At 42.5% G+C, this 14,580-nt stretch overlaps 1 protein-coding gene across 2 annotated transcripts; it reads right to left on the bottom strand.

Annotated features, from left to right (window-relative positions):
* Positions 1-2,087: 2,087 nt before the first annotated feature.
* RCN2 (reticulocalbin 2) lies at positions 2,088-14,012 on the bottom strand. 2 transcript variants are annotated; one of them, XM_065688573.1, is made up of 7 exons: positions 13,858-14,012; positions 13,643-13,748; positions 10,882-11,078; positions 8,521-8,634; positions 7,829-7,925; positions 5,198-5,340; positions 2,088-2,894 (listed from the first exon to the last, which is right to left on the bottom strand). In XM_065688573.1, exons 1-7 carry the CDS (start codon positions 13,969-13,971, stop codon positions 2,742-2,744), a joined length of 924 nt encoding a protein of 307 aa, XP_065544645.1. In that variant the 5' UTR covers positions 13,972-14,012; the 3' UTR covers positions 2,088-2,741. The 2 variants fall into 2 exon arrangements, with proteins under 2 accessions (XP_065544645.1, XP_065544646.1); XM_065688574.1 differs by having other exon boundaries at positions 8,521-8,622.
* Between the last annotated feature and the right edge of the window lie 568 nt (positions 14,013-14,580).

The following is a 14,580-nucleotide window of genomic DNA, read 5'->3' as shown; positions in this document are numbered from 1 at the left end:
TTGCAAGTTCCTTTGCGTATGCAGCATTGCAAACTACAAGCTGCCCCTTCCTCTGCCTTGCAAAAGTGGAGCTTGCAAGAAATAACAAGAAAAACATCTGAGGTGAACACTGATCTCACCGCTGGTTTTAAGTTAGCAGTTCTTGTTGTAACATGCGTATTACATGTATATATATAAATACACCTTCTCTATGCAAAGGGTGGTGCCCCATGTGAAGTGCTTTGTGCCCTTCTCACAAGAAGAAAAGGCACATTAAAGGGCAATTCCACAAGAGATTGGTACTTAAAGCACAATCCCTTGTGCTGCATAAATGCTGCTCACACGGATGTGTACCAAGGTCTCTGAATGGAGGCGTAAGGCAATACTTGATCATGGAGAACGTTATTTTAGCAGCCCCACTGATCTCTCACAGCAAAAAGGGAGAAGTTGGAAAAACAATACACAAGGAATTCACTGTAAATCTAGAAACAGGTGAAAAGCAAGCCAGCAATAGATCGTTCGATAGTAGCGACAGGGGGAAACCAAGACTGAGTGGTGTTAAACCTCAGGCACAAGCACTTACCTGGCTCGAATGGGATTCAGCTGACAGCTATTTCTGGCATTTCAGGTTTGCAAAAACCCACAAATGCTACAAATGCTTCTTCCAGTTTTCTATTCCTGTTTCTCGCTATTGAGGTAGGAGGATGGAGCAAAATATCCCAGTCCGTGTTTCCTCAACGAGGTGGAGGATTACAGTGCTAAGTGAGACTAGCCAGTGAGTTTGTCTGAACTGTGGGAAGTAGTCACAGAACCACAGATCTCAAGGCCCTTTCCAGCCCAAACCATTCTATGACTCCGAGCTCTGGACCATGCACATGCTGTGCTGCTTGGTGTTTTACTAGCCCTGCTGTACCTCTTCTCCTTCTTGGTTTACACACATCACCACTATCCAGTGAATGACCTGGAGTCGAGTCAAAGCCCAGGGCAGCAGCACCTTCCCAAAGGCTTCTTCTTCTCCTTGTTTTGGAAGTTGAACTTTCAAGTTGACGACATTTTTGAGTGTGCAGCTGAATCTGCCATCAAGACTTGTTTCGCAGTGCCGCAAGGAATGATGATGAATGGGCAACTTTGGATGTATTTCAAACCGACAAAGATGACCAACACTGCTTTAATATTCCTGGGCCTGCTGGATTTAATCACCTTACTGAAGATCAGATCCCACTGTCACTATGGCAATAGTTGTGATGATACAACAAAATATTCCCAGGAATTGCAATAAACAAATCTGAGTAGGAAAAAAAAACCCCAACCACTAAAACTGAAAAAGCCTCTTGAATTTCTACCACTGTGCTATCTAAAAGAATACAGCAAAAGCCTATGGAGTTTTGTTCTGAGTCAAAACTGCCAGCCTTGTAACGGTGACTTCAACAGCTACGTCAAAAGGAATTTCCTGCTTGTTCTGAGAATAATGAAGAGATGGTATATTGGGAAAAAAGCAAGGCAGAACTAGTTACTTTTACTCACTAAAAAGTGAGTTGGGAGGAAGGATAACATTAGTCAAGAGGAACACTGCAGGAGCATTACAGGAAGTAGTTATCTAGGAATTAAAACCGCCTAATGTGCTCCGTGCAAGCTGTGCTGCGAGGCTCCGTCTGTGTTTAGAACACTCAGCTCATTGCTGTCACTACCTAGGAGATAAAAAGCAAATCTCTGTTCTTTCCTAAATTGAAGCTGTCGTGCCATTAACCTTTCAGACTATTTCAATAATCACGTAATGGGACAGTACTCACTTTTATGAATGGTAATTGTGGAGCTTTCAACCAGAGTTAACGATAGAGGTTACTGCTAGAAATACGCAATGCCTTGATGCTTTCAAGTGCCATGTATCGCAAATTAAAACAAAGGCAATTCCTTTTGCAAACTTGTCCAGAAAATGCTAAATGCACACCTTGCTTGTTTTGAATCTTCTTGAGCAGCTGGAGGAGGTGACGTGTCTTTGGTTTATAGAAGCTCAGAATGTTGCCATTGTATACTACAGACACTGTTCACATTTTAGGCAGTTGCTTTGGGTGACCCACAGGAAGTAATAAATGGACAAATCACAGAAAGACAGAATATTTTAAGTTTTAATCCAACAAACAAAGAGGATTTTAACACTGTAAAATACCACTGTATTGCTAAGGCTGTAAATTGTACATCAAAACCAATTAATGTCGATAGATGTAAAAATAGCAAGTTTTATGATACAATAAAACACAGTATAGAAACCACTGAAAATTAAGTAGAAACCTCTTAAAACAATTGAGGTATTAATCTAAGTGTTTCTCCAAAGGTATTAAGTAAAACACAGTTAATACTGACTCTAAAGATCCCCCCATCTTCCCCACTCCCCGCCCCAATTAAACTGGTTAGAAAACATAGTAGTCACTCAGTTACTGGTTTGCATTCTCTCAGAATCATTTAGAGTCTCCATGTCTTTCCAGTACAGTAGAACAACTCTTCACAACACAGGACTACCCCTGAAGTAACTTATTTCCCAACGCTGTATAATTCTGCAAGTAAGTATTTCAGATGAATGCTGAAGGCTAGAAGAGGCCCAAGGAAGTCTGCAGGAGGGCAATTAAATTGTGAATGCAAATTATTTACACAAACATTAGTGTACTGTAATTACAGCATCAAACTTGCAACAGAGCTGATGGGTGCTTTTAACAAAAGCTCCAAATGAAAGAAAGGGAAGAAAAACAGATTACAAAATAAATACCCTAAAGTTCTTCATGGTAGAAACGTTCATCATGAAGCTGCCTGCCATAATCCGTTGCTTCGCTGTTAAGAAACAAATCCTGGTTCTTGAGGATTTCTGCTTCAGAAAGCTTTTTATCATCATTCAAATCCATTTCTTCAATAAGGTGAAGAGCCTTTAAAATAAATGGAATACCATGGGCACAGTTAATAGAGGTGAGCACTTACAAATAATGCTTTTGGAATGGCTTTGTCCAAGTCCTGCCGCGCCACTGTTACTAGTAACAAGCTAGACATGGGTTTGCACGCAGAACAGAGCCTTTCTTTCCTCCGTTTCCCTCTGCCTCTTTGATTTAAGGTTAAGCTGGGGCACACTCGCTTTCAGCTCTGGAGGTGTCTGCTGTGCTGAGCTATCTTTTCCTTCCTGAACCCGTGGAGCCCCCCTTTCCCATCACACGTGCATGCAGAGACCTGCAGCTGGATATTCCCTATTTATCAGTTGCAAAAAATGCCCCACAGCTGTAATTTATGATGGAAATTTTAACTGGGAAGTAGCTAATGGCGACCTTCAACTGTGGACAAGCTAAGCCAGCCACGCATAGGGACTTCAGCTCTGGGTAGCAAAAAAAGGGGGGAGTTTAGCAGTAAAAAAAAACCCCAATTCCAGAATAATTTACTTGTAGCTTATTGACAAGCATTACATAGCTCAAAGCTAACAAGCCAGGACAGCAGCTTTTGCGCCTATTATTTCTGAGAAATAGAGGAGTCCTAGCATTACATGGGATTAATTGTATTTGCCAGACATCTACGAATATGAGGATTTAGAGAATCCTTCCGTTCCTACATTTTCTGGTTGGTGTGGCTCAATGGAAGTGCTTAGTGACTTTTTTAAAACATTGAACATTACTTACATTTAAGCTGACTACATCACCAAAAAGCACTGAGGAAAATAACCGGGACTAACGTCAGCCAAGCAGATTCTAAAAGCACTCTGCATGGCGAAAGCTAAAAGATTATTAAGACAAACATCTTGGTAAACACATATCCATTCCTGCAAATGGAATGTACAATCATTTTTCTATTTTTATGTTATTTAGCTACCAGGTTTCTCAAATCATTTTGAAATGCCAAAATGGCACTGCAATATTCAGCTTATGATTTAAATCAGTGCTGCCTTCTCTTTAGGATAGGTGACTTCACTAAGCCCTTTTATTAACTGAAGAGAGAGGGAAAAAGGCACATTATAGAAACAAATAAAACGATGACTTCTTGCCGAACCAGGCTATTCCTACAGCACAGCCTTGCTGTAAGCTGACATCTGAATGAATAGGGTAGAACTGGCGAAAAGCCCCCCAAAATAACCAAGCAAACTAACACAGGTATGACCAGACTCGACACCAGACAGAATTCATGTCGGTTCTAACAGTATTGTTTCTGTGACATAAGAACCAAGCAGCCTGAAGAGTGAGATGTTAAAAAAAGCAAAGGCTTAAGATCCACATTAACAAAAATACCACCAGAGCACTCTAGGAGCTTAACCTCCTCCAAGGTCAGGCATGGGAGAGCCCGCGCCGCTGGCTCTGTCACCAAGAGCTGAGACAGGAAGAGCTGGGACCTCAACAATGACATGATCCAACGCAGCAGATGGGCTATGCTGTGTGACATCAAGTGTCACCTGCCTCTACCAGGCATGGGAAGACCTATTGTTCCTGCCATTCTATCACCAAAATCCTCCAGTGCAAAGGAAAGAGACTCAAATTCAGCGTAAAAGTTATTAGGGGAAAGGCAGAAATCCCCTCCACTGCACTTCGTGACTGAAGTCTGCTCATGAAAATAGATTGTTCTGGAACACTCTGTGCTTCTACTGCCTGCTTTGACAAAATAAAGACAGCTAAAATGAGAATCCACTTCAACCTATTATGGCATTCTACCCCTGATTAAACCATTTTAATCATCCCCATCAAAGTTTGCATCACGGCATCTTTGATGCATCACGGTATCTTGAATACTTCCATTTTCTTGTACTTATGAAACACAAGGTTTTAGTTCTACAAATTATGGTGATTTATCCAGTCAGAAGAATCACAATCAATTTTTGTTCTCAAAATGATGCTGTCAGTAGGTAACAGCTGCTTTTAGTTGTGTATCTCATTAGATTTACCTACAATTACAACAAAATAACAGACTAAAATACCATACCCCTAAGTCAAACCAGATAAGCTATTTAAACAGGTAGAAAAGTACTTTGTTAATTTACACACATATAATTAATAGGAACTTCAAATTTGCCTAATGCAGGTAAAGGACCTGCACTCTTTGCCAGACTGAAAGAAGGTTAAAAATATATACTAAGATGCGCCAAAGCATTCTTTTTCAACTACTAAGACATAACGAATCTAAATGCATCTATCATTTTGTGGTGATACATTCATAGTTCTACTGCATTAATTAAAATCTAAACAGCAGTTAAAACACATACCTCCTCTTGGGCAATACCCTGATTATTGGGTACTATCCAAGACAACAGCTCTTGAGGGTCGAGTTTTCCATCATTATCCTTGTCGTAGTCATTCACAAACCGATCCTTCTCCACAAGTATCCATTCTGGATCTTCCCTTGCAGCTAGTAAGACACATTTCTCAAGTTTAAAGCCAGTCCTTATCTCAAAGCAGATGTTTTCACTTTTTCTCATAGCAAATTCAGTTAATCTCATAAAACACCAAAGTGATTTCAGGGAATAAAGCCAAGCCTTACAGACCAGTCCCGAGAGATTAAATAAATGCAGCTGTCTACAGATGAAAAAAAGCCTTGTGTACAATAAAACAGAATGTAAAGCTAAGGCAATATTAACATTGTAAATTTACAATTGAACCGAGCGGATATTAAAGTCAAGGTTTACCATAAACTGAACTGTTTATCTCAATATCTCCACATTTATCCAGATTGGTAATGGAGAAAGCATACTTTATATTGAGTGTGCTGCCAGGGAGATGGGTTCCTACTTATTGTGACAGCTGACACATCAGTAGGAAGAAGTTCAAGTGGATGACAGAGCTATCTTATACATGCAGTATTTACCCTGAGTTAAGATTACTCTCTCCCATGAGCACGCAGCAATTGCGTTGCAGATGCCATGTTGAGAGCATCACACAGCAGCAATGTGAGCAGTACCACAGGCCACAGACATTGGTCGTCTGGGCTCATAACAGATGGAGGAAAGTAGGAAAAAGCTTTAAATCAACAAGTGTCCCAGGAAGCTGGCGGGCAGTGTTTGGCAGGATTTTGTGGCATTATGAAATTCTAAGTCCATATGAAATTTTTAATAACATTCTACTGTCTGTTCCCCTGCTTTAACATAGAATCATAGAACAGTTAGGGCTGGAAAGGACCTCAAGATCATCCAGTTCCAACCCCCCTGCCATGGGCAGGGACACCTCACACTAAATATCAAGGAACAGGTAACAGAGGAGGCAAAGCTCTTGATTAGCTCAGGTTCAAGCCTGAGGCTTTCAAATTAGTTTACTGGCTCATTCTTGTTTGTTTTCTAAAATACCTGGAATGTACCCATAGCAATTTCATTCACTGTTGTTCTTTATTCGTAGACTTGGTTTATACTTACCCTATGCACTGGTATCGCATCCTGCCCCTCACCAGCAATCTTAAACTTGTCTCTAACTCTTTGAGAAATTTATAAGCAATTCGTCAATCTGATAACCATTGCAGACAAGCAAGAACAGGTATTATGACTTCCTAAACCTTCTGAAAGTCCGAAGTAGTTGGCATCACAAGCAGGTAAATAACAGTTCAACTACAATTAGGTTTCTGTTATAAAAGCACAAGAAGAGTGAAGTCCCTCTCCTTCCTAACATCTGGTTTTGCAAGTAGATTATCCCTTAATGTCACAATTCACCATACACTGTTGCCCAAAGCCACAAGACAGTTATGAAACCAGACCCACCATGTAGTTTATTAAGTCATTCTAAAGTGCACTGCAGGAACGCTGTCTGCAGGAGAGATGGCTGTTTGGAGAAGAGTTCAAGTAGTTTCTACAGTTATAGCCAATTCTGAACTCTTGCTAAAATGTGTTAATGACAAAGCTGTCACCTTCTCTCTTACTGCAAGGGCCCTAGCAACAATTTCACTCCTTCCCAACAGCTTGAAAAGCTTTTTTCAAGCCCGGGCAGGAAAAAGGATAAAAGAACTCTGTACTTGCATCACAGATCTATTGTTTTTTACTGGCTCTGGCAAATAAGGACAGTTACAAAAGATGAAATTCCAGGGTTCACTGGAGTGAACAGAAACTGCCTATTCCCCTGTCTCTCCATATCCTCACGTGGCTTAAGCATTTTCCCCAGTTAGGATGTTAGTCCACACTTAGGAACTAGCACTCTTTAGGATCAAGCAGACTTCCCACATGCCCAAAGCTACTGGTCTTTTTGGAACTGGAGGAGTTATTTGCCCTATCTTGTAGCAAATTGAATATAGCATAGAAAATATGTATCTATTAGCAATATAGGTAAAGGACTAATTAACACCAGATAAGCGTCCTTTTTCTTGCTAAAGAAGGAATAGAATAGTTTAAGGAAGGGCAAGAGTGAGGGAAACAAGTGAGGGCAGACAGGCTTTTGGTATCTGGTCCAGTGAATGGGCTCCTTACACTTCCCCTCCACCTCTCATAAAACATAGCTTCAGTCCTCCTAAAGCAGGGCTCACAGCTGCCTTCTTAAGCTGGTAAAGACCAGGGAAGTTTAACCTTCATTCCTACCGGCTGGTTTCACAGGTATGTTCAGTTACCAAAACCATGCCTTACTTCAGCTGCATACTGAGTGCTGAGGAATGGGCTGTCAGTTACATGAAGTAACTTGAAAGGCAAAGAGTGGAATGGGCTATATGCAAACTACTGCTAAGCACATACAGGGCAGAGTGAAATAATGAGCCACTGTGCCCAGTATCAGGAAACTGAATTATTCTAAAAGGCAGGATAATGTTACTCAGAATCTGTAGGTGGAGACATAAAGAGCTGAAAATAAAGGTGCATGCAATTTATTCCATTCCAAAAGCTTTTGTTAGCTCTTTCTTTTCTGCACACCCCCCCCCCAACTTTTCTTACTTGGGTCTCTTCTGTAATCACCAAGGAATTCTTCCAGGCTAACAAATCCATCACCGTCTTTATCATGCTCTTCTAAAGCCTCCTGAATGACAAAGTCCTTTTGCATACATAGGAAAAGCAAAATAATCAATTTGTGAAAAATCAGCAACTTGTTATCAAGAGAAACAGCAATAAATAACTTCAGAGCAGTGAGGTGTCCTTTAAAGGAATGACTGTCATGGCAAATCTGCTTTTCTGTTTTCCACAGACTAGTCCAGTAACTGGTTCCTGTTCATCAAGGCAGATGTGTTCTTAAGAGTTTCAGCTGCCAGGTTTTATGGAAACCAGATCTGGAAGGTGTCCACAGAGCTGGAATCCTGCAGCATAATTCAGAGCTACAGAAATAGCTGAGACACATGGATTTGTGCAGAGCTGTGTCCTCTCATTCCACTTTTCATGTGATGTATTCACTAATTTGCATTTTTCCTTTGCAAAGACATCTTTCCTGTGAATCTCCTTAGCTCAAACTGAACTCTGAACTAGGCGTGAAACTGAATGCACCACACATTAGCTGAATGTTGATTTGGTCTGTAACAGCCATACACGTAACTGCCCAAAAACACACTTCCTGGAGTACTGGGGCTGAGCACACGCATTAAAAACATGTTGCATCTAAAGACACAGGCTGATAAAGATACTCCCCTGAATCTTACCGTCATATACTCCACTTCTTCAGGATGTTCAAAAGCAACAAATTCATCCACATTTAGATCAGGAACATTGTCTCTATTAGCTTTCTCAAAACGCTTTTTCTCCTTTAAATGAAGCTTAGAAAATAGATTTAGTTAGAGTACTTAATGAAAAGGAAAAACAACATCATAATAGCTGGCTGTGAGCTCATTAGAATATTAATTGTTTCACATTATCTACTCGTGTTCTACTGATGCTGTATTTTCACGAAAAAGAGCTCATCCAGAGCAACAAGAAGAGCACTATTAACTGAAGTAGTTTTATTCTAAGAACTGCATAAAAACTTCCTTTATTCCAATTTAAGGAGACATTTAAAACACACTCTTAGTCAGGGCTTCGAAAACACAAAAGGGAGATAATGAAAAGACCAATCCTTGTCTTTATATCTGCTTCCTCTTCTAAAAGTCACCAATTCCCAAACTAGCCTAGTGGAGTACAATGATTATCATTAATGGTAGCCACTGCAAATTCCAGAATTTACATTTTAAAGGACACTTAACCTCCTGGATCTATATCTCATTTATATCAAGGGCTGTTTGTAGTTCTAAGAAGGTCCTGAAATACCATATATGTAAATTGTCTTTTCTGAAGCCATTTTAAGTGCTGAAGGATCAGACTGCTTCCTTTAACACAAGACTCTTGTCATTACATCCCAAAGTATTTCAAAGCAAAGTCACTTCTCTAACCTGTTCTCATTACAGGTATCAGCACACTCTTTAAAACTAAATAATATCCACAAATAACCATCTGAAATTGTACTTCCTAGTTTATATCCTATTTATTGACACTTCTCTCAAAATCAGGCTAACCTGAATAATACAGAGCATAAGATGTAAGGAATAAAGTATAACTGCAACTATTCTACAAAAGAATTAAATGTACTCCTCAAGAAAAGCTGTCCTTAGCTGAGGGTTGAAAAAGGAAGGCAATTCAGAAGGACTGACTTCAGGAACCGTTGAACCGCAGCATAAACTTTAGCTATTGAGGGGAAAAGTCTGGTTTTCAGTGGGCTTTCCTGAGCAGTGATGGACAAGGCTGCCACCTTCTGGTAAATTTATAAGTCTACTTGATGTCTGCTAAATCAATACCATGCTCCATAACCTTTACGTTTTGCTTAGAGCGGGATCTTTCCAGTTGTAAGGCAAAGGCTGAAGCTGGCTGACATACGATGCTTGTACAAATCTGCCAGTTTTGCTCTTTGCAATATATGTTGAAGAAATCAGCAAACACTAAAACCTAGGAAGCAGTCATAGTATAAGAGTAGGAGTTCTAGCTCAGCACAGACATCTATCATTGCAGTATCTCAAACATGGCATCAATATTTTGACTGCTAGTTCCATCTGAAGTCTTATTTATAAGCTGTGTAATTATTCAGTGAGGTGACCTCCAAAGCTTTACAGTTTGTCTCCTCAGTGTGTAAAATCCCCTGTCCATTGTACATTCTCGTTTCACTTCTGCCAACATCCTACATTATCTACTAAAAACAAAGTAATCTTTACAGGGAAAAAACAAACAAGCAACCAAACCAAAACCCCTAACAAACCAAAAACTCTAAAGCCAAACCAAAATTCAGGCCAGAATAGTCTAAAACTCCCTTATTGCCTTTCTGGGAAATATTTAGATATACCTGTAAATGTGTAACTTGAAAGGAAACAAGTTTTCCTATGTGGGGATTCTTGGTGAACCTTTCCTCCCTGCCTGTTTCCACTCTTAAGTATCTGCTCTCACAAATGAGATTAATCCATACACATCCAGTTTTATTGATTGGTTTGAAGTCAACGTCCGAATATCGATGTCTGAATTGCTATTGCTTTCTCTGCGGGTCTCTAATGGACAGAAAGCATGAAAGCAGACAACACTGATACCCTACACTGGGTACTTGAGAAATACCTGAAAAAGTGGGTAGAACAGTGCCATAAAGGGGGTTAAGGAATACAAGGGTTCATTTACCTCCAACACCAGTGGCACTGGCCCCTGCTGACGGCAGGACACTGGGTAAGCTACAGACCCAGCCTACCAGGTTGCCATCTTGATTTAAGATGGCTGGAAGCTGCGCTCTGTGATAAGACTGTCAATAGACTTACACTCCACTCAGCTAGCAAAATATACTCAGGAGGTACGATTTCATTCTATCTTCATTTTGTTGGTAGCAGCTTTAATACTCCATTACTCTCCTTTAATTACTCCCCTATCTCAGATGGATGAAAGTGTTAAAACAATGTGCCAGCTGCCACGGTTTCTCTACCCATCTTGTTCCATCACAATAAACAAACATCACTGCCTTTTACCAGCAGCTTATGGAAACTGATGCTGAAACATTTTACCTGTCGAAATGATTCTTCCTCCTGATCCTCCAGGACAGAGTTCTCATCAAAATCAATTTCACGATCGTACATTTGCATATTATACTCCTTCCAAGACAGTAATCCATCACCATCTTTGTCATAGTCGTTGAAGTGTTGCTTAGCTTCTTGTGTAACATAATGTTTAAAAGACTGCTGTATCCAGGAGCTCAGCTCATCTGTGAAAATCATTGAAAAATACTAAAATGTAAAAAATCAGGATCATCTGCACTATAAAAACTGCAAAAGACACCACAGATCTGCTCAGTCTGGAATATACTCTGCAAATCAGATGTAAGCATATAGGGAAGAGGTTATTTAAAGCAGAACAATCTGTTTATGCTACGGCTTCCTTTTCCAAGTTAACTGAATGAGAGAATAGATCACAGCTTCAGTTTTACTTTGGTAGTACTATTTCCCCATTGATACCCTTAGGCTAGAGTTACATGGTGGCTTTAATACAGCCTTTATAGGTGCTGCCAGAAAAGGTGCGATACACCTGGGGAATGGCAGGAAAAGAGGATTGCAGGTAGTGTTCACAGAGCTGCAAAGCAGAGTGCATCACTGACAACTTCTCTTAGTTTTCAGCTGAGCAAGTGCCCTTGTTGAGCTCACTGGGACCTGGACGAGGGAAGCAGCAGCCTGCCCCTTTTGGTGCCTGCTGAAAGAAATGTCAGCTTGCAGTGATGTTGTGGCCATGCCTTTCAAATCCAAAGCCAATCAACACTGTCGCTCCTTTCAGCTTTTAATTATTCTTTTGTCTTCAGAGCTTTATGGAAATGATGCTGAATATGGTTTAAACACACAGCTCTAAACATACCTTGGTACCCCAAGAAATCATTGTTCCCATCAGTCTTGGGTTTCCTCTGAAAACTCCACCAACTGCCATAAAACTAAATTCACTGCTGTGGCCTTCATTACCCCAAATAAAATATTAACAGATATTTTCCCTTTACTTAGGGCAAAATCAAGCCTTATGTATTTTGGAAATGCTTTTAAGCTACTTGTTTTGATAGAAATGTGGTGAAAATAAAGCTTAATATCCAGATGAATTCACAAAACACATTAAAGTTGCTTCCTTTAAAGAAGACGGGGAGAACATACTCTCAGGTACCTGGAAGGTGCAGACAACTTCCTCTGCATTGCAAAATGACACAGCTAACTCAACTCAACTGCAGTCCTGCTCTGAAGAGCCCTGATGACTACTAGCGTACCCCACACAATTCTACTTAAGAAAAATCTTACAGCAGCTTTTAGATACCAAAATCTCGTATTCTGTCCGTCTTGACAGAAGCGTCAAAGTTTCCATACAACTCTACCAGGTTTATTTAAATGTCTTTCTCTGAAAAGCAGCAAGAGATTTTTAAAAATACACTCTGCAGATTGAAGTTCCATTACCAAAGGAACCAATTTTGTAACAGAATCTGTGAACTGACTGAGTGCAGAGGTGTGCATGCCAGGGCTTGTGCTGAAGCTTGTGCACAAAACCAGCACTGCCTCACAAGAACATGCAACATTGCTTAAAGATGGACATCTAATTTAGAGCATGGTTTTATTCCCAGCATTTAAGGCACGAGGCACAGCCCTGTGAACATGTCCTGTCCAGTGCCATTAATCCAGAATACCACTAATGAGAAATTCTCGAGGAATGTTTTACAATACACTGAGAAACAAGTGAGCTGAAAAAGCTTCAATACTATAAACTTCTTAGTGTAAAAACGCATTTCACTGCAAGTTTTCCTTTGGGAAGTGAGGGGAAGGCAAGCTTCCATTGGACTGAGAACAAGATGAGCATGGAGGATGGGTGGAATTCCTACACTTTAAATAGACCTCTTCCCTTATAGCCTTCCCATTGTGAAGTGCCTGTTGCTTGTTCCAGGGATAAGCTAGCCCACTGAAGTTATGTATTGCCTCACCTCTACCCAGTCGGAGGCTGGAACACTGAAACAAGAGTGCCGTTGATCAGTTTCAGCATATGAAGTGAAAGACATCAGGAGAGGTAGTTGATCTTGTCTTTGAAACCATGTTTTATCCTGTCACCTAGAAAGCTTCCTGCATGTTTAATATCACGTTCATGAGGTATCACTGTTCCAGCATTTGAACAAGGATTCTACTTGTTCTGTGTGTGTGCACTTGAGAGACTCTGGATTTTTGTCAAAATCACAGCAAAACACCAAAAATACATTTTCATAGTGAGTTTTTAAATAAAAAGTGTCAGAATGATGTACTGAAAGGAAAGGCCGGAGTTTACTGTGCAGTTCAGGACTCTGACTGATAGAAACCTGTCTGGGAAGAGACACTTGACACTATATTGTGATGGAGTGAATATATGATCCCTCAGTGTCGCCAGGCAGTGAAACGCACGTACGAATTTCAAACACAGAAATCCACGCGATTCAAAGTGGCTTCAGATGTGCAAGGAGCAGGTACGAGCACAAGGCTGGTACTTGCAACTCGGTATTGCTCTCCGAGCCACACTAACTGTGTCCTGTGTGCTCTCCTGGGCTGCTTTCACCGCCTGCGAGAGCAGTGTCAGGGACTGAGGCATCCTCTGCTGGTGTTCCTAACGACTGAGCTGGAGGGCTGTTAGGTGTTTCACGGGGCTCTCCACAGCACAGCTGCCACCGGCTGTGTCACGGGCAGAGCGTGTCTTTTCCTCCGGAGGGCACCGGGCCAGACATGGGGCGCGGACAAAGCCCGGCCCGGTTAAACCCCGCCATGTGCCGCCCGGGGCCGCCGTTACCCTTGGTGAGGAGGCCGTCCGCATCCGAGTCGATCTTCCTCACAATGGCCCCCAGCCGCCGCTGCTGCTCTTCCGGGCTGAGCCGCGCGTACTCGTCCGCCTCGTCCTGCGGCAGAGGAACCCCGCGTCACCGCGGGCCCTTCCGCCCCGGCGGCCCGCCCCGCGGCCCCCTGCGCCCGCTCCCGCCGCCCGCCCGCCCGCGGGCCGGGCCCCACCTGTCCGCCGAGCAGCGCCTCCCGGTCGTAGTCGGCGCGGTGCTGCCCGTGCGCCGCGCCCAGCACCGCGGCCAGGGCCAGGCCCAGCGCCAGCACCGCCGGCCGCAGCCGCATCGCCCTCGCCGAGCAGGGCACCCGCGGCGAGGGGCGGGGAGAGGGGCCGCGGAGGGCGGGCCCCGGGTGCCGCCCGAGCGACACACAGCGGGAGCGTGCCGCCCGGTGCGCGCTGCCCGCGGGAGAGACCAGTGCCCCCAGCACAGACGGAGCACTGTCCAGCTTCAGAGCATCGGTGAAGCCTGGCAGCCCGCAGTGACAGTCGCCAGGACTTCAGACAAGCATCGAGAAACCCCGGCACGAGGGAGGATTCGCAGGAACGGGCAGTGTAGGAGCTTTACACCGCAGAGGAACACACGTTCCTCTTGCTTGTGGCCCCAGCTCGCAAATAACACTTGTAAGGGGAAGCCGAAGGGAAGCACTGCTTTGTGAGAGTTAGCAAGGTGGAGCAATACAAGTGTTCGTAACTGTCCAGCACACATAACAGAAAAGAAAGCAGTAAAGTAAATTTAGCCTCATTGACCACACAGGCAAACTAAAGATACATCAAGTAAATGAGCAGGGGCCTCCCCAGGAGCTGTCACGTGAAACTGGGATTGCTCTGATCCTGAGCCCACCGAGGTCAAATTAATCCACCCTGTGTGATTAACTGAGATTTATGTGAGACTG

The sequence above is a fragment of the Lathamus discolor genome, chromosome 8 (assembly GCF_037157495.1).
Source record: "Lathamus discolor isolate bLatDis1 chromosome 8, bLatDis1.hap1, whole genome shotgun sequence".
Lineage (NCBI taxonomy): Eukaryota > Metazoa > Chordata > Aves > Psittaciformes > Psittacidae > Lathamus > Lathamus discolor.
Note: the sequence above shows the minus strand (reverse complement) of the source record. Positions and strands in the feature narration are given on the sequence as shown.